Source organism: Calypte anna, chromosome 2, assembly GCF_003957555.1.
Source record: "Calypte anna isolate BGI_N300 chromosome 2, bCalAnn1_v1.p, whole genome shotgun sequence".
NCBI lineage: Eukaryota > Metazoa > Chordata > Aves > Apodiformes > Trochilidae > Calypte > Calypte anna.
This window is the reverse complement of record NC_044245.1, coordinates 9,902,236-9,927,140: the sequence shown is the minus strand read 5'-3', so window position 1 is coordinate 9,927,140 and position 24,905 is coordinate 9,902,236. Positions and strand designations below refer to the sequence as shown.

At 37.2% G+C, this 24,905-nt stretch overlaps 1 protein-coding gene across 1 annotated transcript in view; it reads left to right on the top strand.

Annotated features, from left to right (window-relative positions):
* Window positions 1-24,905, top strand: part of PTPRN2 (protein tyrosine phosphatase receptor type N2) — a 622,484-nt gene that overhangs the window by 583,241 nt on the left and 14,338 nt on the right. Inside the window, exons 19-22 of the mRNA XM_030445109.1 lie at window positions 4,755-4,874; window positions 5,977-6,143; window positions 11,719-11,772; window positions 13,617-13,681. Coding sequence (XP_030300969.1) covers window positions 4,755-4,874; window positions 5,977-6,143; window positions 11,719-11,772; window positions 13,617-13,681 — 406 coding nt within the window. The remainder of the gene's footprint in view (window positions 1-4,754; window positions 4,875-5,976; window positions 6,144-11,718; window positions 11,773-13,616; window positions 13,682-24,905) is intronic.

The window sequence follows — 24,905 nt, the reverse complement described above, 5'->3', positions numbered from 1 at the left end:
CCCTGAGAAAGCAGAAGTTATTGCAACACAAAGTCATCATGAATTTGCCTTTCCCACTGATTTCTAACCAAGTGTGGCTGCAACAGCAGGGGCGTAACACATGGAGCCAGTCTGACAACCACTTACTTATATATGGTCCACTCTTGTGTTTTTCTTTTATTAAACATAGATAGTTGATTGTTAATTTTTCAATGTACAGATTTGCTTAGTCTGGCACAGCTATGACTTTTCAAATGGCAACTCCTGGCTTTGCAAATTTAAACCACTTCATATCAAACTTGGAAGATATTCAGTCAAAAAAGGATCTCAAAAAAGGATAATTTTTGACTAACATACATTGGGAAGTTTTTTAGTTCATAACAAAAATTTTAATTCCCCCAGAGTTTGGGAGGTTTTGTTTTTTGGATTTTTTCAGTTAAAAATTCTGACTTTTTTTTTTAATCTTTTGTGTGAACATTGGCTTTTAGTGTTAAAATATTCCAGAAAACACCATTTTGCTACTGTCTCAAATCAATACAGTATTTCCTGTTTCCAATGGAGAACTTGAATGGAATCACAGTTAATTGCTTTCAATGTATGTAATGCAATTAATAATATCTGATAGAGCAAGGCTTAGTACCTCCCTTTCTTGTTGTTTCAGAAATTTATTCTGAATTTTTTTTTATTTGAATGTCATTAGACATTATCTGGGTTTTGTTTGCTTGTTTGTCTACTTTTCCAAATAGTTGCATTTACCAACTATCTGGGAAGCCTAGAAGACTGAAAAGATGGCTTATTTTGCTGAAGACCTCTTCCAGAAAGCAGTTGGTGTGATTAGCATGATATTTTTATTTTCTTTATGAAGAGGCTGGATTCCTATTTATTTTCTGGTTTTAAATCATCATGTTTCAGGAACTTCTCCACTAGTTCTTATCAAAAGCAAGAGCACATATCTTGTCATTTCCCCATCAATAAAATAAAACAGAAAATAACTGAAATAGATCAGTAGATCATTTATTGTAAAAAGAAGCTTCAAAATTAAGAACTGTCTGGGAAAAAAAAGGTGATTCATATTAACCATTCTATTTACAAGCTAGTAAAAAAGGACATTTTAAATTTTAAGCTTTCAAAAACTGGTGTTTTGTCAGATTCGTGGCAGTCTTGTAACACAGAATCTCCTATGTGTGATTTCATTGTTTTTCTTAGTTGAAAAACCAATTCTGTGTGTTTTTTGCAAATAATTCATAGTAAATATAATTCATCCCAATGTGGAAGTCCTCTGTATGGGCCTGGTATACTGGATAACCACAGTGTGAGGTCTCTACACGTGGTGGATTTCATCAACAGGCCATCCTGGGGATTTCAAATGCACTGCTCATCTTTGGGTTGCAGAATTCAGCCTTTAATTTGCAAGAAAAGGAAAAGGATAGTGTTAGTCTTGTCTACGAAATGTTTGAGAAGTATGTATACAACAGAAGAACCTTAGTAAAGATCATTAACATGTTATTCTCTAGGCAGGTAGGCTGAAGGTAGGCACGTCACACAAAAGTTGACATTCTTTTGCCTTTTCAGCAAAACAGACATTGCAGAGCCCTGCAGTCAGCTCCTATATGTAACTTGGAGTTTATCACTTCCATTCAAGAAGACTCCATTCAGCATTTCTTCTTCTCCTCAAATATTGCTGTGAATTACAAACATAAAACTGCCTGTGCTAAGGGATCTAAATAAGCTTATTTATATGTGGTTATTTCCATAATAGTAGTTAACACTTGGAATCTAAGGCTTAATTTTTCTGGAGTATACCTAAAAGCAAAACCTTTGCCCTGTGGACCTTATATTCTCTATATTTTTTTTTATTTTTTATTTTTCCATTGTGCAAGGATGCAAAGTATTACTGTGAATTTGCAAGTGAAACTCTTCTTCCGTTGTTCACCAAGCCCACCTAGAATGTCTCTGGTAACCAGAGGCACTTCTCTGAAGGCTGTGCTGGGATTGTGCAGACCATGGCTGTGCTACCTGTTCCTTCATTGCAAAACTACACGCTTCCTAGAGCCACTTTCTGGAATGTGTCCATGTCTGAATACTGAACAGAGTAAAGTGTTAGGTACCAGGAGATACAGCTTCTGAAAAAAACGTCACCAAGCTAAAGGTGGAGCATTGAATGGGTAACAGTTGGGGGAAAAAAAAAAAAATCCAGATAACAGCCTGATAGTGTAATATTAAAGTTATCAAGGAAACAAAGAAAATTCTGTAGTTTCCAATCAGAGGCTGTGAGTCTTGGTGAAAATCCCATCTGAATGGTAAGCACAGGAGATGCAGGGACAATTGCTTGTACCAGGGATGATTGTACTAGGGACTAAATTGTATTGCCTTCTTGATTTACTAGATTTGACTTACACATTTTCACACAATGACCTAAAAGAAATATTATACCCCAGAGAAACTTTGAAATTGTTTGTTTAAATTAACTTTCATTTGGATTTATGCTTAATGAAATCTTCAGAGATGCAGACAGTCCCTCTCTAATGAAATGCTGTATCATTGAACCAATGAGCAGGGTTCCCAAACTGTAAGGATTTCTCTCTAAACGAGTGGGCTTTCATAATGTTACACTTGGGTGGCACAAGCAGAGTGCTAGATGATTAGTTTATGGTCTAGATCATTGTATTTTTATTACACTCATAAAAACTGTGTTTCTCCTCATTTTCGTAATGGCTTCAATGAGCTTCATACCTTCCAGAGGCACATTAAATCATTATGTGAGGAAAGAGCTGGTTTGGTGGGGCTAGTTTTAAAGTAAGATACATGTTTTGATTTCTTATCTTAGTGCTGACTAAAAAAGGTGAAACTACCTTAGAATGAATAAAATCTGTATCATCTTCCTTACATAAAAAAAGGTTCCCAGCTGTGGCCTAAAACAAATGCAATTCAAAAAAAGATACAAATTATACATCTACATCTGTCTAAAAAATAAACTATCTATTAAAGTATTTTGCTGGGTTTGTGGCATTCTGAGATTTTAACAGGAGAATTAATGAATTACAGATCGTTTTAGTTAAGTAATCCTTTTAAGGAGAAAAAAAATAAAGATAAGAAAGATTATTTTTGTGGGCTGCATTCAACTGTATTTTTCCCCCACTTCTGTTCAGATTTATAAATAACTCTATTCTGAGTAAACCCTAGATTCATTTCTCTAAATAATTATAAGCTGGTTTTAAAAGTTGTTCTAATTATGTTGCAAAATGGGAAAAAAAAAAAAAGGAAAATGCTATTTGTTTTTCTATATGCAAGCCTTTCTTAAAAGAGAAGACAACATCATTATCTATGAATGGAAAACCTTTTTATTTGATATGCAATTAAAAAAAAATAATCCTTGAATTGAATGTATCATCTCATCTTTGCACAGTTTAGACAAAGGCCTTTTTTGTTTACAAAATTTACATGTCAATACAGTTGCTTATAAATATTTCTGTGAAATAAACATAACCCTCCACAAAAAGAGCATTTTATTCTTCATTCAGTAATTTTATATGCTAGCAAAAAGACAATGAAAGTTGTATGCAAATATAACATCAATGTACAGCATAATAATAACAGGTTTTACTGATTATGCTACTTGGTATTAATTCATAGGAGCCTTTTTGTTCAGCCATGGGCTGTGTTTGGAACAGAGATACGCCAGACCAGAGCATCTCTGTTTGTTCTGCTGTTTGTGGGAGATATCCACAGATCCTTTGGTTGAGGATGTGCTGGATTTTTGTATCATAGTCTGGAGCTGGTCTAAATTATTAAGCAACTCTGCTGCTGGTAATGAAGATAGGCTGTTTGCTTCTGTTCCTGCTGTACCTGTGGTTTGTGAGTGCACAGCCTGCAACAAGAGTAGGACTTTTTTCTGCCTCCAGGAAAAAAGGGAAAAAAAAAAAAAGATGGGGCGGGAGGGGGAAGGGGAAATAAAAAAGTGAGTAAGAGGGAAAGACCAAAAAAATAAGGTAAGAAACAGAAAGGAAAACAGAAAAGGAAAATTAAATTGAACATAAAAGAGAAGAGGGAAGGGGAAGAAAAAGGAGGACAGAACGGAGAGGAGAAAAAATAGAGAAGCAAAACAAAAGAAAGAAGGGGTAAAAAAAAGCATGAAGGGGGAAGAAGAAACCAGTGCACTTCTGCAGGAAATCTTTTATAAATGCCTTTTGGAGAGATGATTCTCCATCCAAAATGTTTACTGGAAAAACAGATTTAGTTTGGTTTTTTTCTGCCTTTTCCTGATTTCTGTTGTTCAGACGCAACTTTTATGATTGTTTCAGCATTGCAGCACTTAAGTAGCTTTTGCTACATGTCAAACTATAAAAAGATACAGGGGTGAGGACACAAACAGGTTTCAGTGCATGCGACTTTAGCAGGTCTATTCTGTTTGGTTTTAAATATCAAATCCTGAATACTTGTGTGTTCTGCAAGCATTGTCCAGTGTTCCCTTTGTGGACCCAGAAGTTTGACAGAAAAGGAGCTGAACATGGTACCAGGAACAAGAAGAGATTTTGTAGAAGACCTGAATTGAAATGGCTGGAAATTCTTTAATATTTCATGGACGCCTGCAAGACATGGTGCCAGTTTATTCAGGGATTTGAAAGCAGCTGCAGAGTAAAAGTGTCTAATGAAAATGAAATAAATTTCCTCTGAATGGAATAAATTTTGATTGTGTGTCTGAGTGCAGTAATTATACATGTCACACAGTAATTAGGCAGTCACAATGTGGCCACGGTGTCTTTCTTTGTCTGCAGATGGTCTGGGAGAACGGCTGTGTGGTTATTGTCATGCTGACACCCCTCGTGGAAAACGGAGTCAAACAGTGCTACCACTACTGGCCAGACGAAGGGTCAAACCTCTACCACATCTATGAGGTACCTAAACCAAATATTTGGTTGCAGATGTGACAGTAAGTGTAGGGCTTGATTTCTTGCAGGGGGAAAATGGTGTTTTCAGCGATCTAACCTGGAGGTTGAACTGAGGGCTCTAAAACACTCTTCGTCTGCCTTTGAGTAGTTTTAGATTTGTGAAAAATTCAAGCACAGTTTTAATAGCAAGATATTTTCTGCTGAGTAAAAAAGCTAGTAAATAATGAGCCAAGTATTATAATGAAAAAAAGAACAATTTCGTTTTTCAAACTGTTTTGCAAGTGGTGGATACGTGAAACCGTGTATTTATATTTTATAGGAAAATAATATTTTTAAGCTAGTAAATATTGCCTTAGGAAAACCATATGCATATCTTTGTGGAAAAGCCTCTATAATGGCTTTAGTAATTAATGCTATCTATTTTTGCCTCGTACCTCAGTCACAACAATGAATAAATATTTTTATTTTCTGTTTTACATTTCTAGCCCAAAATAGCATACCACCACATTTTGTGCAATGTAACATTGATAATAGCTGTCATATCCCAGATTTTTCCAGTTGTCCAGCAGAGCAGAGGAAGAAAATAATGCCACAATGCAAAATAGCAAGAGTAGGAAAACATCAAAGAACAGTTATTTAAACTGAACAAACTTTTTTTTCTGAAAAGATAAACTCTGCAAATCAGCTGCAAGTTTATGCTTATTTTTCTACATTTCAGAAGATACTGACTTTTTACTTCTCATGTAAATTTAACTCTGAAATTTTTGACTTCTGAGAGTAGCCTAGGAAATGCATTGAAGAGATTTCCCAAGTTGAAAAAGACTGCAATATTTTCAGTCCTTGTCTTTTGTGTTCATGTAAAGTTTCAACTTGGTGATTTTCCCTTTTGCATGAAATCTCTCAATAAAATAGCAGTATCATCTAGCCCCTTGCTGACAACTAGAGATAGGTAAATAAATAAATTAATTAAAATTCCCAACGCTGGCCAATTTGCTGATAAAGCTTCCATACAATTCCTTCACCCCAGACAACTTACACCTGCAATCCTGAAGATGTTGCTTGCAACTGAAATTGCTGATCTGCTTTTGTTCCTTCCTGTGGGGTGTAGGTAAACCTTGTTTCTGAGCACATCTGGTGTGAGGATTTCCTGGTGAGGAGCTTCTACCTTAAGAACTTGCAGACGAACGAGACCCGCACAGTGACACAGTTCCATTTCCTCAGCTGGAATGATCAGAGGGTTCCTGCTTCCACGAGGTCACTTCTGGATTTCCGCAGGTAAAGCACAAAGTATGACAGTTCATTTAAGATGATGGAGATCTGAGGAACTACAGCAGTCCTTTTAATACTTCATTTTAAGTACTTCTGGTTTGACAGGGTGTTCCTCAGCCTGTGATGTCACAATGCTAAACTAACACAAAAATCTGCACTAGGTTGATGTTTTAGTGTCTCACATGTAGATGTTGCCTGGGTTTAAGACATATTCATTTCCCAGTTATAGACTGACACCTTTCTTCCCTTTGTACAGCTCTTCAGTGCTTCTGTATTTCTTTGTTTTCCAAGTATTTATCCATTCAGCAACATCCAGGGTTTTTGTGTGCCTCCCCTGTGATCCTGCAGGAGTCTCACAAATATATTATGTAGTATGAGCACGCTTGAAAAAATATCACGATGGAGTCATTTGGCAATAACAGCATTCCCATGGGGACATTTGCTCATAAGGATCAAACAGTGAGGTCTTTAGACTTTCTTTGGCTTCAGGAAGGTGGAAATTTCAGAAAGCAGATGAAAGTGTTGACAAAGCATACTCTCTGGAATTTTAAAGAAAGTCAACATGGCTTTAAAATACAAATATACAAAGGCAAAACCTGTGAAAGTCCTTGCTGCCTTCTCTGATGTTTGCTGTGTCTATCTAAATTTTAATTTGAAAATTAAAGCCATGCATGATAAATACTGGAGCGAAATAATCTTCATTTGATTGCAAACCGTGCTCAGTGCATCGTGTGTAGGTGTTAGCATGTCTCAGCTAATCCACAGCGCTGTGCTTGCGACTAATGAAAAGAATCTCCGGGAGGTTTGGGGAGTTGGTTCTCAATCCGCAAGCGGCCTGTGGGATGGTGTGTTTTCCTCCCTCTTCTGCAATATTATCTACAACCCCCCAAAGTGATTATAAAGGGGCTCAGTGCTCAAAAGGTCCAAACCTGCTTCTTTCAATAAGTGCTGGGAGCTCTGAGTGACGCCAGTCGGAGGGGAGAAGCTGGCGTGTATTCAGCAGGAGGTGGCTGCCCAGTTGTCTGGGCAACCTTTTTACACTTAAAAATTTAAGACTAAATGCCATCCTTCAACATCAGTGTTCTTGTACGTATTGCAAGGCTGTTCAAAGCTGGGGGTCATCTCACAGGGTGCAGGGGAAGTAGGGGAGTACAGCTGTACTGAGTGACTAGGACCCGTGGCTAGGTAGGGGTGGGGGGATACGCTGCAGTCAGAATGAAAAAGCAAGAGAGGAGGAAGGAAGCACAAGCATAGGATGGAGTTGAAATTGTAATTGAATTTTCAAGGTTTTCTTCTCTGGGTTCAAACCTCAGTGGGATTTTTATACGTTGATTTCCCTTTGGTTTTGGAAATGAGGAAGCTAGCTGTGGTGAATTTCGGGAGTGAAAATTTCAAGTTTCTTCCATGAAGCCATGTCAGGCTGCAGCATGGAGACAACACAGCGTCCAAATTCTGCTCAGTTTGAAGTTAGAGGGAGGCCTGCTAGCAACTCCAGCTAGGCTATGAATGAGCCTGTACAGCCAGGGCAGCTGAACTTCAGAGCACCTCCACTCCACCTTGCTTCAGTAAGAGTTGAGGTCCCTGCGTGAACTACAGGGTTAGGTCTGCACTGAGTCACAGTTCACATCACCACTGCTTAGAGGGACATTGTGTGAGGGTTAAATGTTGAAGAAGTGTTGCACAATGCTTTGAAAAATTGTAACTAGATGAGAAAAGCAGTGGAGCTGCCATTCTTTCTATTTCGAGCCAGTATGGGAATGAACCTGTTAAGATTTAATTGAATTCTGAGTGTTCATTTAATATGTATTCACAGTCCAGTGTAGGGTACTGTAATCATTTGCTACGTGCAGATTTTGTACAATGAACTCATAATACTGAATGCATAGTAAAATTCCACCTGAAAAGGAATTTTGGCATGCACAATAGCTGGTCTGTGAATCTCAGTTTTCTTGGTCATCTGATGTTGCTGGTTTTTTAATGACAAAAAAACTAATGCACAATTGCTAAAATAATGTGTTTGAAATTCATTTATACAATATGTGTTTTGTACCTGAAACTTCCTGTTTAAAGTACAAACTCTGCTGGATTATGACAGCTGAGTCATAAAGCCCCCAGAATAAATGTCTGACAGTGCTACCATACTCGCAGTAGGGTAGTGCTAGGAAGGGGCTGCTCTCATTTCTTTTAATCTCTGTTTTTATGTGCATTCAGTGTGTTTGTATATATATATGGATATGTGTGTATATTTATATATTCACATACATATATGAAATTAAGCATATACATAACCAACCCTCTGTTTTTTATAATTCATCACCAAGAAAAATTGGATTCCCAAAATTACCTTGCCCAGAGTCTGTGGAAATATAGACCTTAAAATTTCTATTGAAGTAAATTTTGCAAGTCTCTTTGAAAACTGAAAGCTTACATTTCTTTTACTGTGTATCAGACAGTGTTTTAGATGATTTTACATTTAGCAGATACATTAAACCTTGCAGAATAATCTATCAGACTTTCGTAATGTAGGTATCTAATGCCAAAAAGAGATTATTCTATATATTTTAAAAATCTGTGCAAAAGACAGTCCCTGAGAGGTGAGGCTACTACATAAACCACTGGTCAGTTTTAAATGCTTCTGGAGTCCTAATTTTGAACAATGGACCAATCATTATTGCTCTGGACTAGCTTGTTAGTCATGCACTGATATGTGTAATTAAATATTTCTTGAGCCCAGAGGGAGCACATTTACACTTTAAAGAGGGACTGCTAAGCTAAAAGATAATTAGCATCACATGTGAGGGCTTTGCTTAAAATATATATCTATTATGCTATCACTTCTCGCTGTGTGCAATGGCATTTACTAACACTGCTCACTTTAAAAATGGACAAATTCTTATTTTGCCAGCTAATTAGCGGTTGCCAGTGTCATTTTTGTGATGTTGCAGCTAGTAATATGAGCCCAGTTGCATAGTCACAAAAGTGATCATTGGAAACTGTGACTCTGCTGCAGGGACAATGTGGGAAACCCCTTTTCTGAGCCTCTAACGACCTCTGACCTTTGCTTGCTGATGGTTTGCATGATGATTTCTTTTTCACTCAATGAGCCAAGGGTTGGTTTGTATTACTAATCATTCTTTCTAAGTTAATTCTTCCTGTATATGTATATATATATATATATAAAATATATATTTTCTTCAACATTCAAGAACTTTGCTTACTGATGAATTTTCAGCTCACTCTCATTAGCCAAACTTAAGAATGAAATGAGATGTCACTGCATTTCTAAATCTTTTCATAAACTATATATAGACAAAGCTATGAACCAGCTGGATTGAAACCCTTTGTTTTAATGTGTTTTCTGAAACGTGTGATAATGAAAATGTTTGAAATGCCTTCAATAAAACTGACAAACATAAGGTGTCTTTCCCTAACATGTGTCTCTGGCTGTCTGAGTTACTGAGAGGTCTGAGTTACTGAGAGGTTTAGATCAAGTTTGTCATTGAAATCGTATTAGGACTTTGGTAGATGGTTAGGCACAACATGCAGATATCATTAGTGGTGCCACACAAGGAACAAAGGAACTACACAAGCAGAAAAAGAAACGGTAAATACCCATCTGTAGTTATTAGCTTTTATTTAATACTTCGAATGCAGAAATGAGTCTAATGCACATGGTGGGAAGTGGGGGGAGGATGAGCAGCTGCACGTAATGGAATGTAAACTGACTGTATCTGATGTTATTTAAAGACCTTTCAATATAATTTACTGTTACAATTAAAAAAATAAAACCAAGAAAACCAGGTTTTCTATTGTATAAAAGGAGTTGAACTTCAGATATGACCATCAAGAACTGAATGATTCATTCATTTAAAGCCTTTGCTGCCACTTAAGTCATTGAAATTTTGCTCTGTAGTGCCTGTATATATATGCATTTATGGTCGTATAAACAGTTTTCTTAACTCGTGAAGTCATATGCTTCTCAATGACTTATCACGTTTCATAGAACATTGTTCTACTGCATTAATTACTTGAATCCAAGGAATATAAATAGAGACATAATGAATCTCCAAATATGATTTACATCAGTAAGCAAAAGTGTAAGATTTGTGAGGAATTCTTATGTTTAAATACAATCATTACAACAATTTAATATTGTTACCAAGTTTGGCTAGAATTTTAAATAATAAAAAGCAGAATGTGAAAACACAGTTTCATGGGACATCACCAACATCTCCATAGCCTGTTTGGATTCAGTTCCAGGTATCCTGACTCCCTAACAGATTTAGAAATTTAGGCATCTTCAGGCTACCCTGTAAGCAATGTTTAAAGATATATGCATGTTTTCACAGCACAGATGTTAGTGAATAGATGAACAGCCAAGAACTAAATGATTCAGTAGATTAGCTATGCTTTAAAATTTATAATAACATCATACCACAGTTGACAAATTCTAGCAGCTCACTTCAGTGAAGCAGTCAGCACCCTAGGCAACACCTGGGCTGAGGTGGGGACTGTTAGAGCACCTGGGCCACCCTTGGAACTTACCCTGGGAAATGACTTTACAGGAGACCTTCTAGCTCCAGTAAACTCAAAACATCTCATGAAGGAAATTGAGTGAAAGGTTTTGATTTCTTGAAGCAGTGTTTTCCAATTTTAGCCTTTGTTCAACTTGCTTTGTTAACATATGTGGGCATATTTTATGTTTTTTGGGGGGCCCGTAACACACGTGGCATGCAAAATATATCCTAGAGCAGAAGAGAGGGTTTGGAAATTTGTTTTTTGTAAGGCAGTCTAAATAGATTTAAAGCAATTTTTTTAGGCTCTGTTCTCAGACTGGGGATCTTGCTTTGCTTCAGCATTAGTTAATTCCTTCATTGAGTTTATGTCTCAGCAGACCTGTTCTGTAGCTGTACTTCTATTGTTTGACTTCACATCGATTCTCTTGCCACTAAGAATAACCAGTAAGCTGTAGAAGACAAGATTGTGTAAATATTAAATATGTAAGAAATCTGCACTAGAACCAAAGCAGTAAATGTTATTAATAGTTTTAGTTATTTTTACCATGATAGATTACATTTTAGAATTTTGTGAGAAACATTTCAGGAGTTTTTGTATTTGTCTTTCTGGAGAGAACTGATTTCCAAATCAGCACACATTGTACAAATTATACTGGAACAGCCATTTTTCATTTTGGATTCAGTTTGATGAACCTCAGTATTTCTTTGAGCAAGCTCATGAACACAAAGTTAAAATTAAAATTAAAACTTAAAATTAAAGTGTCTCAAGGTAATCTTAGTTTTGGAGAGAGGACATGAGACATTTGAGAAAAGAGATTTATTTGAGAAAAGAGTTTATTTTGCTTTGCTAACAGCAATAGTGGGATGTCTACAGCAACAACACAGAAGAAAACTTTCAACAAGATTGTGTCTGGAACAACTGCTTGTTATGTTAGGAAATTATTAACCTGACTGTTTATTTAGACTGCAATATGTGCTTATTCTTATTGCTTATTTTTGACATTTGGCTAAAGAAACAGTGTGTAATATGCTTAATTAATTTTTTTGTATGTGTTTTATTTCAGAAAAGTAAACAAGTGCTACAAGGGTCGCTCTTGTCCAGTAGTTGTTCATTGCAGGCAAGTACAATTTCTAAAACAGCTTTAGAAAGATTTATATGTATAAGAATTTAATACAGATATAAACAAAATGGGCAAATTAAAGAGCTACATGAATCGCTAAGCAGTGAGGTAGGCCAAAGGTATTGTATATAATTAATCTGATTTTTAATGCTAATTAATGCTTAGGATCTATTTTCATAATAAAATTATCCTTTTCTCTGTTTTCATAGCTGCAATGCCATAAATAACAATGTATGGCCACCCATTCAAATCTAAGTAACACTTCAATTTCATAAATCTCCTTAAAAATGATATTGGATCCTTGCATTCCTTCTCAGTTTAGTATATTTTATTTACACTCAATTTTGTTTTATTTCTTCTTTGATTGCTTTTAGTTACCATAATGACATTTATATTCGGGGTTGCCATTGGAGGCTCTGAGTTATAAGTAGAATATTGAATTTATTTATTGAAGGTATTTGTGTGGATAAGGAAGAGAGAAAACCATCCCTGCTAAGGGGCAGGTTGTTTGATACATGGCACTACACACGTTTGTCATGTGGCATTGCATTCAGGAAGCCTGAAAAAAGAAACACTGGATGCAGACTGAAGAGCATTCAAGTTTCTTGCTTTCCTTACTGTGATGGATGGAAATGTATACCATGCACTCAGTAGTTTTTGGTTTTATTAGTCCTGATTGCTGTCTTGTCGCTCATTATTCAAGTTAACTAAGATTGTGTCTTTGTTCCCTTCATAAGCATAGAAAGAAAAAAAATACTACCTTTACATCCTTTTCTCCAAGCAGCAACCTAGTAACTAAAAGATAAAAAACAGTCTACACAGACTTAACAAAAATAAAGTTTCATAGCTTGCCTGTAAACAGAATTTATTAAGGTGCTACACACTGTTCTATTGTTTTTCCTTTCATTAAATCTTGTACACAAATTGAGCTATCAATAAAAATAATGCCTTAATTAATAAAGCTACACACCAGTCTAATTGGTCATGCATGCACCTTTGTAAAAAATTTTGGGGAGGGAAAGACAAAAAGCTTTTACTTAAAGTCTTAATTATGTTTGCTAACAGTAGCTCTAAAAGAGCATCATGCTGGCAATTACACATTGCTCTCTGAAAGGGACACAATCTGCATTCAGATTAAGGAGCTTTCCCCCCTCCCAAGGCTTGGTCTCACATCTCTGAGGAAGGGCAGACAATACACACAAGTTAAAGCTGTTTCTTAGGCATGACATGATACTATTTTTTCTGATCTTTATAATTAAGGAAAAATTAAAGATTAAAAAAAAAAAGAAAAAAGAAAAAAGAAATCACTCATGATGTATTACAAAGATTTCAATCCCTCAGGATTCAAATATTTCAGTTCTTGGTGTGGTCTCTATATATGTTTCATTTCCTCTGACCTCTGTGTTTAAATGCAATCTGCAACATATGGGGACCATTCTGGATAATGTTCTGTTCTAGCTTAGTCTGTGGTTCTTGCTGTTATGTACAAGTGACTACAAGCTTATTGTATATACAGCTTTTGAACAGAAATGGTACACTCTTTTAGGGTTACTGCCTTTTCCACTGTTGTTTAAAATACTTGCATTGCAAAAACACAACTTGGCTTAAAAAAAATCAAAACAAAGCCCTGTTATCCATGCTTGCTAATAGATAATCTTCCACAAGCAGCTTGTCTTCATTCAGAGCAAGCTTTCTCTTCCCCTCAGTACCCTGCTTTAGCCCCTTGTTCTGCCTTCTCCTCCACAGATGTAACAGCATAACATTAGGGGCAGGTACCTTCATGTTGAGTCTAGATGCACATTGATAGGCTTTATTTTTTCTTTTTCCCTTTCTGTTGGCAGTGATGGCGCGGGAAGAAGTGGAACCTACATTCTAATTGACATGGTTCTCAATAAAATGGCCAAAGGTGAGAATCGAAAGGCTTGTTACTTCCTCAGTACTGAAAGATGTGCTTGTGTTGCCATGACAACGCGGGGAGCAATATTCACAGAAAATCTGAGAATAAATTAGAGGCAAATCCTACTCTTTCCTTAACATCCTGAAGTTTTATTTTCATAGCAATTTTAAACACACTCAAATGCAAACGTTTTGTGAATGAGCAGGTGGGTTTGTGCTGTTGATAAGTATTTGAATTTTTTAATTTATCGTTTAAAGTAGTCACCACAGTTTTTAGAAAATTATAACCTTGGGGCTGTACCATCCTTATTTAGTGGTTATATGAGTTAGGTCCTGGTCTGCTTCAAGACTTGTCCAGTCCCCTGTCACCTACTAAACCACGATGCTCAAACACAATGAATTTTCTTTTTGTAACTGCCCATTACCACCAAGGCACCTAAAAGAGGTAGCACCAGACAGGGATTCATGTGCTGCACAGATTTCTCTCTTATGAGGAAAACAACTGCAGTAAACAGGTCAGAAGATTGAAAATAAATCAGCTCTTCTGTTCCCAGATCTGCAACCGTCTGTTCAGTATTGTCAATTCATTTAACTTTTCTGGTTTTTTTTTTATTATTATTATTATTATTTGTGCTATACAATTTTATGAAGTGGGAAATAATCCATCATATGTATCAACAGTACATACGTATACTGTCGTTTCTTTAAAATTAAATCTATATATTGTCTAGGGGTTGGGGTTATTCCTTGTACTTTTTATTGATTGTTAAATTGTTCATGGTGGGAAGTACTTGAGATACCCTAAAATAACCTTCATATGTTAAAACTAAACCAATTTTTTAATGCCAAAACTGTGTTCAAATGGAAGAAGGGTAAAAGTGGGCACCTAACCGATAGCTAAAAAGACATATTATTCAATTTATGTATTTTACCCCTTCCTCCTGTCCTTGGCTGTGTGTGTATCACAGTTTCCTAGAACTGTAATTTAAGAATAATAGAAATCTTGTGAGGTTGAAAATAAGCAAAAAAAAAATTATTTGTCTTTCTTAAGCTGAGTACTAAAGACACCTTAAACTGGCATTATGCACATATGTGCATTTAATGAAAAAGGATTAATTGCAAAAACATGCAGTCATTTATACAGAGAAACAATAATTAGTTCTTCGAGTGCTAATCGCTTTAAAGTTGCTGTTTCAAATCTCCTAACACAGACATATTTTTGTATGTAGTTTAAAAATACACTCCATGTTTTGCAGTCATCAGTTGCATCCTGCACATCCCAGTCCTGTGGGACATGCTAGCACCCTGTCCCTTTAGAAAGAAAAGTTTAGCATTCTTTCCTCTCTATATTCTGACTGTTAATATGTCTTGTCAAACATGGACTCAATTTTGTGCCCACAAGCATCCTGTGGAACTTGCTGCTGATGTTAAAATAAGTTGTGTTTGCCTTCTTCTTAGCACTGTACTCAAAATAATTTTTTCAGTGGGATGAGATTAATTTTTCATGCTCATTGGAAAACAGATCTTCAGTCCATGCAGGAATATGGAGATATTTCCAATGTTTGTTACGTGCCACGTGGCAACCTAGTCTTTAAAAATAGAAGCAGTGGCACATTGTAAAATTAATGCAGACCTTTGTTGGGTATTTGTTCGGCTCATTTCAGTCATCAGCAATGAGAAGCTGCAGTGAAAACTAGATTTAAAGTATATGCAATTTACTCTTATAAAGAAGTAAATGAGAAGTATTTTCTAGCTTGGGGCTTTCAGCCACTTAAGGGAGGGTTGACTTTGTTGTAAAAGCACTGAAGAATGCCATTTATTGACTCCATTGTACCATGTAATGTCAAATTCCGTTTTAAGTGTGGGCTTAGCACTTCACAATGCTGGACAAGTCATGTGAAACTGGTCAGAGAAAGGCGTCACAGGGCTTTTTGGAGATCGGTCACCCCCATTTTGTTCTTGACCTGCTCCCCTCTGCCCGTGGGGGTGTGCGACGCGAAATCCCCTGACCTGGTGCTTTGGCTGGGGTTTAAATGAAAGATCAAAGGGCAGAGCGGGCATCTCAGCCCTGCTGAGGTGGGCCTTTCCCAGGCTGTCACACTGTGCGGCCGCCAAAGGTTTTGTTCGGGCGGGAACCCAGGCCCAGCCTGTGCGGCCGGGGCCCTCTTTGTCTGGCCTGAGAAGCTGGAGGCCCAGGTTGAGGATCCAGTGTTCATCAAATGATCAAAGGGCCTGAAACCCTGGACATGAAATCTTTCTTTCCATTTCCTTTTCTTAGAGAATGAATTGCACGAGTGGCAAAGAATGCCCTTTCCAAAGCTTTTATGTGGAGTGCGAGGGCTAACTTCAGAGTCCTTCAGCACTAAACATAAAAATGTAAGTGCACTTTTTTTCAATCTGGGCCCAGCTGCAAGGCCAGCATCTAGTAACATTTCTTTCAAAAAGGCTTTTAAGGATTAAGGCCTTCAGTCTTTCAAAAAAAAAAAAAAAAAAAAAAAAAAAAAAAGACTTTTAAGAATAAACTTAGAATAATTTGGGTTTCTTTTTCCACTGTCTGCACTGTCTGGTTTATTAGAAGGTAGACAATAATGCATTTTTAAATCAAAGTAAATAGAGGAGTACTTAGTTTCAACAGTGGGAAAGTAGAAAGCAATCAATAAATGCCTTGGCTCTTTAGTGGTGTTCTTAATGGGGTAGGTTGAAAAAAAGAGCTCCTTTTTCATTTAATGATTTACTTCCCTGCATTCTCTTAGACAGTTAACTGTAAATGCCTTTGTCATTTACAATTTCTTCTCCTACTGCTCATTGAATTAATGCTAATACTTAATCTATTAAACAGATTATAAATTCATATCTTCTACTACCTTGCCTATTGCCGTCCCTCATGTTATTTTAGACACTGAAAACCACCAGTAAGGAACCTGTTCCTGAAACTTAAAGCAGAGGAAACGAAACTGAACTTGGGAGGATTTAGTGCTTAACACCCATCACATCAGTCTGACAGCCCCAACCCCTCTGAGAAAGCAGGAATGAAATTAAGACAAAACAAAACACTCCTTTGCAAGACAGTCAAAGTTGTCACCAAGGGTAGAAATGGCCCCTTGGTGTCCCTGGGGGGTTGAACTGGTGGGAGGGCACACAGGGGCTCACAGGGAGCACGCAGGAGCCTTCCCTCAGCAAACACCTCCCCAGCCCCAGCTGCCTTTGGGAGCCACAGCCTGTCCCCAGCTTTGCTCAGAAGGGCTTCCTCCTGTGTCAGATTTTTAGCAGATTTCTCTGTCTTCCGTGCAGTAAATGTAATGGCTGCATCTGACCATTCGCTCCATGGAGCTGTACCTTACAGCAACACTCAGAGAACAACCCTGTATATTCACTGCTGTCATTCCTGTGTCATGTCAGCAGGAAGTTTGAAATGCAAGTGTATCCTTTTGTCTAGTTGTTCCATAACCCAGTGCTGCTGTTTCTCGTGTTGTTTATTACTGGAATTATTTTTCTTTTTAGATTCCCATGCAGTTACAAGATCCTATACCCATTACTGTAATAACAAAAATGAAACAATGCTGAATCTGGCCTTGCAGTAATATATTTTAAAAATATTTAGCATGATTTAACTATGATAACTATTTAACTAGTTACTATTTTTAGGGGAAGGTTACAATGTTAAGACATTACCACCTCACCTCTCATTTTCCTGACAGATAGCTTAGGGCAAGCTTTAGTTCTGAGTGAGAAGTTGGAAGTGATTTGTTTCTATTCCATGTGTGTTCCCATGATTTATATAAATACAGAAAATTATAATGGATTGTTTTCCTAGATAACACAGCTTGCTGCATTTTTGGAAGAGTCTTTTTGTCTAAGGGTGATTTCTGCTGAGGATTTCAAAGTTCTTTATATATTTACAAGTTTTACCCTTTGTTACTAGGGATAACTGATAAACTGATTTAGATTTAATCTACATGGTATTTTTCCCTCATCCAAAACTCACAGTAACTCTGAGCTGATCAGTTCTTTTTCTTCTTGGTGTGATCTAGAGAAAGGTTGAAAATGTTCTCATTTCTTGTCTTTCCTTGCAGGCTTATTGTAGTGACTAAAAGTCTGATATATTGCAGAACATTTTTATTGAGTGTTTCTGGCATGAAAAAGAAAAAAAAAAAGAAATTATGAGTCTTCCCACTTTGATTTTTCTGAACTGAGAGGCTTGGATTGTGTAGATAATAGTTTGATTTCTAGATAATACTCCAGCCAGCAGCTGCTTGGGGTTTGCTGACCATCCATTTTCTTGTGTTTGAACTAGCTGGAAGGAGATGACTCAAAGAGAAGGAGAATATGAATTTTTTAAATCCTTTTAAAGTATTGATTTCTGAATTCTAAAACCCAGCAAAAAGATTTGATTTAGCAAAGCCAAACCAATGGTTTATTCTCTTGCACTCAAAAGCTTGGGTTATAATTGATGAGCACATCAGCTCTGGCCTGATCTGGCTGTGGAGGTTATCTCCACAGTCCTTTCCTTGCCCCTGCTATCCTATTGTCTGGGGGTCTTGTGAGTCAGCTCCTGAGCAGATGCAGTTTATACCGTGACATTTTAAGGCAAAACAAAAGATTCCTTAATTCGCCTTCTGACTCATCGTGATCAAATGATTTTGGCTAATCTGAACCCTTGCTGAGGTTTTGCCTATCTGCTGTCTGGATTTAACAATCATAATGAAGTTGTGGGGCTAGCTTCTCTCTGAAAGGATTTAATGAAAGAAAATGCTTGCCCATATTCATGTTAAAATGGATTCAGTCTGCTTATTTTTGAGTCCTTATGCAAAGTCTGAGTAAATTCTATTGTTCAGTTGGGCTGATACAAATCTAGTGCAGTCTATTCTGACATGCTCGTGCTGAACAAGGGGATATTTCTTCAGACCAGGATACAGCTTCTTCCACAAAAATGAAATTTAAGATACTACACGTCATACAGTGCTTGAGATAATATGTAGTGTAAAAGAGAAATTGCTTTCTTTTTTTTTAATTTTTTTTGGTGTTATTTAATGATGGTGTTAGAAATATGTGGTATTCTGAGAAAATTTATGGCAGAAAAATTCAGGACTTCAAAATGTTATTCTAAGTTTTTACTGATCACTTTGCTGGTTGTTGTTATTTGAAAGAAAAAAATGCAGGCTGCTAAAGCCAAAAAACTTTAGGTATTATTTTCTGCACTGTTGGGCTATCCTTAAGACTGCCTCAGAGTGCTAATGCTAAACATGTAAATCTGAAAGGTTGCTATTTCAGATTCTGAAAAAAAGTTCTTGAGTGTCCATGTAAACATATCAAGTGTTATAAGGCCAGTTTTTAAATGAGCTGCATTTATGTTTGTAACTTTTATGTAACGAGTTACCCTGGAAACACAATTAGGCAAATAGTGCTCATTCTTGTAGCCTTTCCCAGCAGATAATTAATCACAATGAGAGCTGGGCCCCCAGCTACATGCAGAAGTGTATAGGGAATGTACAGGACAGGTTTTTACTGTCCAGCTTGTGATGCTCAGAGAGCTCTTGCTATTTATGGGAATTTAAAACAATGTTTGTTTCCTTTGAAAAACACATTCTGAGGCATAAAGCTTTAAAGCTTTTGGTACATTCTTGGCACTATAGAGTTATCAATTAATAGTTCATGAAATGAAGATTAAGAAGTAGCATGTCCTACAAGCTTTAGTGACTACAGGGAAGGTGGTGTTGGTTGATGTTTCCTGCTGTATGTTTATGCACTGCACTTTCAGATGGTTTTCTTTATGGCATATAGAGATTCCAAACAAAAAGCAAATGTTGATGATGTTGATGCAATTTCTTCCCTTTTTTTTTTTTTTTTTTTTTTTTTTTAAATAGCTTAGCTGTCAGGGATTACTCTAGAAGCTTCATATTTCTTGAATTATTGGCTGTTCTGTGTGCTAGAAAGCAATCCTAATTATTCAGGGTTTGGGGCAAATGAATTGTGAAGAAAGACTGATCAGACATGGGCTATGCCTTGGGAAAGGGAGCACGAAGGGAGGTCCCCATAGAGCATTAGAAGACCCTGAAAGGAATGTATTGATGTCAGTAAGCAGCTTGAGATAGTGACTAATTTGAAAACAAGAGGTCATTGACTGAAACTAAGGAGGAAACAAGCAGATAAGGAATTTGGGCAGTATTTTTTCACACAATGGGTAGGTTAGAATATGGAAAAGTGAAAAAGCTGGTTATAGCAGTACTGTGCTGTTGGTTGGAGAAACAGCTGGGCAAATGTTTAGAAAAGGAGGTTTATATGCAGAGTGAAGAACTACTTATTTGTACTTAATCTCATGCAGCATTCCGTAGAAGGATTTGAAGAGAAGTGTTTAATTGACCAGATGGTAGTCTTCCTGCTGTAAAGGGTACAGTGTATATTACCTAACTAAACTGTAAGTATTCCCCACCTTCTGTAGCTGGAACAGTTTTGCCACTTTGAAGGATAAACATTTTAAAGAATGAGTCTAATAGTTACATCTTCTATTCAGGTCACTCCATGTACTGTCTTGTGAAAGCATTGCCACCTACATGCAATGTAAAATTAAAGTAATATAAAATGTAGTTCTGAGAATTTAATAGATTCATGTGGGTGAGCTACTTCAGTGTCCTCTGTAAAGAAAATTAATTTTCCAAAGGAGACTCCAAATGTTTTTTTTAGGGCAAAGTGAGACACATTTTCAGAAATGTCATTTTTGCAATCAGCCTCTTAGCTTTGTTCATGTTTGATTCAGCATGTGGAGATGAACTGCCTTTCAGGTAACTCATTGACAATTTCTGGAAGAGGTACTAAAAGAAGGAAATTGCCTAGAGCTCTATGGGAGCTGATCCTGAGGAACACCTTTAAGCACATCCACAGTTCTTCCAGTCTCAACCCTTTCCATATGTGTCTGTGTGCATGTATAAGTTGGATTTAGATGTGTGCACTGGTATTTTCTAGAGTGACCATAGGTGATTGTCGGATATCTTGCCCATATGGAATATAAATTATTAATTTCTATTTCTTGCATATAGTAATTTAGGCATATTTCTTTTATTTTTAACTTCTGAGGAGGCTGGGGGAAATCTAGATGTAAAAGAGAAACTGTTCCAATACAGTACAGAATATAATGTAACATATTCTTGTGCACTGTGGAAGTGAGGAAGAATTTGGCCTCAAATTAGCCTATGTTTTTATTCTGTTAAAATGAGTGGTTCCTGCACAATTTGTCTGCATTGACAAAGGATATTATCTTAAAAGCTGACTTGTCAGTAGGGAATTTTTGTTGCTTCAAGAGTGTTGAAATCAGTGCAAGCTTAGAAGCAGTATTTTCCTGTAGCAGTTTTTAAAATACTAGTCATTCCTAGCTGCTCCATCTTCAGTATCACCTTCCTTTGGATTGTCTACTGACAAAGCCATATCACTTACATTTATACATTTTTAACACGCAGTTTTCAATTATTAATATAAAATGTGTAAACAGAAACACATGATGTAATGTGTATTCTCTCTGTGTTGCTTCACTTTTATTACTTAAAGTAATCCCTTCTCCATTTATATGCTCGCTTTGTCCATTGTTTTTCTGCTGTTGTGATTGTTTTGTTATGTTTTTATTGTTTGGTTCGTGTTTTTTAACAAATGTAGTGAAATTTTAGTCTGGATCATTGCTAGGTGTACAGAACTTAGGTATTTTTTTCTGAGTTACAGACAGTTCACAGAATTAGGTATCTGTTTGGTCCACCCCTAACCACATACATGCATGAACACAGATTTGTTCATTTCAGGGAGAGAATAAGCTTTTAATGAAAATGCCATCTGAATTAATTTTTTGTTGTTGTTATCTTTAAAAGTATGTCCCTCATGAAGGTTTTGCTGATGCACTTCTCTTTCCATGAAAAGCATCAAATAATTTTTCTGGCTGATGGCAGAACTCCAGCAGCTATAGCACCAGACATCTGGATAACTACAAATGAAAACTGCTTTTATTTTTGTAGTTTGTAGCTGTTATTCAGTGCCCTTTTTTAAACTGCAATATTTAGAGGTATTTTTATTTAATGGGCATTTGGACAATATGAGTTGAAGAAAGAAAATACTCTTGCTTCTCTGCAGCAGAGCAGTGTAAAACAGCAGTTGCTCTTACAACACGTTTTTCACTTCCATGGCCCTCCCTACACTGTACTGCAACTGGTTTATCTTTTCATTGTGGTTCCACATTGCTGTTTCTTTTGTCATGTTCATCAGCCTGGGGGGTGGTTGAAGAGCAGAAGGTAACAGAGACAAAACAGATCTCAAACAGTGTCCGATTTGGCCTATTCCAGCATTTGTGAGCCTGAAACTGCAGAGCAGGAACTCAGCTCTTTTCAGCTCAGGTTGATTTCAGCTAACTTTAGCCATGCGAAGCATCTGGCTTTGAGCATCTCACCTAACCTACTTGTCTAGGTCTCCTCAGTCATCAATGAAGAACCATATTCATCTCTAGAGAGTAATTCTCAGGCAAATGAATTGCCCATCAGAGCTTCCCCTCTCCCTCTTAGCTGTTGGGAGAGGAGATGACTAACTCTGATTCCAACTTCAAGGATGGCTGGAGTGGATGAGATGAGGCTGGGCCTCTGAGACTCAGCTAGTTAGTAAATATTACCAGTATGCCATTAAAACTAATGGTCAGTGAAGAAGTGGTGTTACACTCCCCCTAGTTATGACCCTTTCTTCTTTAATCAGATTGAGTTTGCCCCTCATATGGTGTGATTAAATGTTTCACTGCAACATTAAGCACTCAATGGAGCAAACACTTGCTGGAGCAGCTACTCGAGCCATCCTTTAGAAGTTGCCAATGGGAAGCTGGAGGCATCTAGTGCTTTGAGGGCATGGCAAATCTATAGCTTATCTGTGCTATGTCCAGCAAGCATGGGCATTGGGACCAGCACAGCTGTGACAGCACAATAGTCCCTAGTTACCAATACACCCTCCTAGCTCCCCACTTGTGTTTCCATATACTGTCACAGCCAGCAGTATAGAGGGGCCCTTCCTATGTATTGGGCTCCTGGCTGTTGCTATTCGTCCTTTAGGAGGTTTCTGTCCTTGGGTCTCCACTGTCCTTGACTCCAGTCCACTGTCTGTCTCCTCCTTAAGGCAGAGCTGACCACAGAAAAGACCAGAAAATGCACTAATCCCAGGAAAGCCTGTTTGTCAGAGTCCTCACACAGGGAGGGAAGAAGCTGCTGTGCAGGAGTTTGCTTGAGTGTTTGCATCACTTTTAGGCACGAGTCATGCAGTCATCGCCCAAACATGAAAACCTCTTGCACTCTCCCTAAACACAGACACACTGTGAGGAGACAGCTCGTTGTACTTTCTGACACTGTTTTTGCCCTGATTTCCTTCCTCGTGTATTTTTACTGCTTCATAACATTACAAATGATTCTTCCACCCTGCTCCCGGCTGCCTGCGCGTCCTGCGCCGCGCAGGGCTCGGAGGCTGAAAAGCTCCTGATCCTGCAGCCTGCAAAGTCTAATTGGGCCTTTTGCAGCTTCTAGCAACAGCAGCAGAAGGAGCTGTATTAGGTGCTGTTCCTTTGAGATTTTAACAAGCCAGTTTTTAATCTGACCTAACAAGTCCTTTTGCCCTTCCAGGCCTAATTCAAAACCTATACAATATAATAAATATAAAAAGATGCATTAAGCAGGTAATATCTGACTGGAATGAAACTGAGCTCTTAGTGCTGCAAAAAGAAAGGCACTTGACAGGTCATTTCTGTATTCCCCCTTGTACTACATTTTTTTCTGTTGGGATAATGCTTCTTCCCACACAGATCATCATCTCCTGAAGGGGAAATGGTAACAGTGCTAATAATCCCACATGTACAACATCTTGGCATTATTCCTACATCATATATGCAGCTTTGTGATCACTTTATGATCAAGAGGAGCAGAAATAGGGTTGAGAAAGGTGCAAAGGCTATTAGAAAAAAAAAAGAGAAAGAAAAAACAAGTATCTGCCTTGGTCCTCAGCTCTCTATAGTTTCCAGTATCTGATAAACATTAATGGATTTGCCTTCATAACAACTTATTAGGTAGGAAAAAGATGGTTCATTTTATAAATGATGGTGTGAAACAAAGGCTGACTTTAAGCATTTAACCAAAGTGGTGCAGGATGTCAGTCTCACTCTGGAAAAGAATTCAAATGTACCTAAACAAAGCAACCTAATGACCAAGCCATCCTTTAGGACTCACAGTAAAAAATTTGTAGCCATTCTGCAGAATTATAATTGTATCTTTTTGAGGATATATTCCAGCAGATCTGAAAGTTGTTCCCAGCTAAAAAAAATTCTTTTTAATTTAATATTTATGAGTGATGTATATTTGTGAAACATCACAAAGAAAACTCTTCAGTTTGGGTTATTTAAAAAGAACTCCCCACCCCCCCCAAATAACTGCTTTGATGAAGTATTTAGGGATCATTTTATTTTTATAAATACGCAGAAAATTCTGAGCATCTAGAATCTAAAATATTCCTTTTAATACAGCCCTTTAATATAAAATTCTATCAGTCTCACAGAATCTACTCTGCACTTTTCATTAGTAATGAATAAAATAGAGCTTTTGACTTTCCATGCAAGTATGTTCAAACCTATTACTTAAAAAAAAATCTCAAAGCTTACCTTCATTAAGCCAAAATTTTCACACATTTATGTAACAAATGCTGATTGTTCTTTTAACTAAATAAAAAGGAAAAAAAGAAACACCTCAGCATGTTTTAAGGTGCACAAGCTCTAGAGTGTGCTGAACCTGAAAACCACTTTTTAATTATCAACCTTCATTTTTTCTTCTTAGCTGATATGTTAAAATGTGTTACCCCCTCTTGACAAACTTTGTCTTATTCCTGTACGATGACAACGACAGCAATGCTGCTACAATGTGGAAGGTATTATCCTCCACAGGGTGTTTCTCCTGTGTCTTGTGCTTATCAAAATGAGTCCCCTGCCATGTTTAGAGGGAGGAGAAGAGAAGGAAGATTTCATTATTATAGTCATAAAACTAAAATTAGATAATTCATTGATTTAAACTCTTGTGAACTGCTGCTGGTCACTTTGTGGAGCTTATAGCAGCAGAATTTGGGTAGCTCGTGTTTAATTGCTGAAAGAAAAGGGAATTCAACTTTTACCCAAGTTTTTGAGACATGCTGGATGCTCCACTCACACTACTAAGGGCAAACACTGTAACCCCTTGAGATCTGCTCAT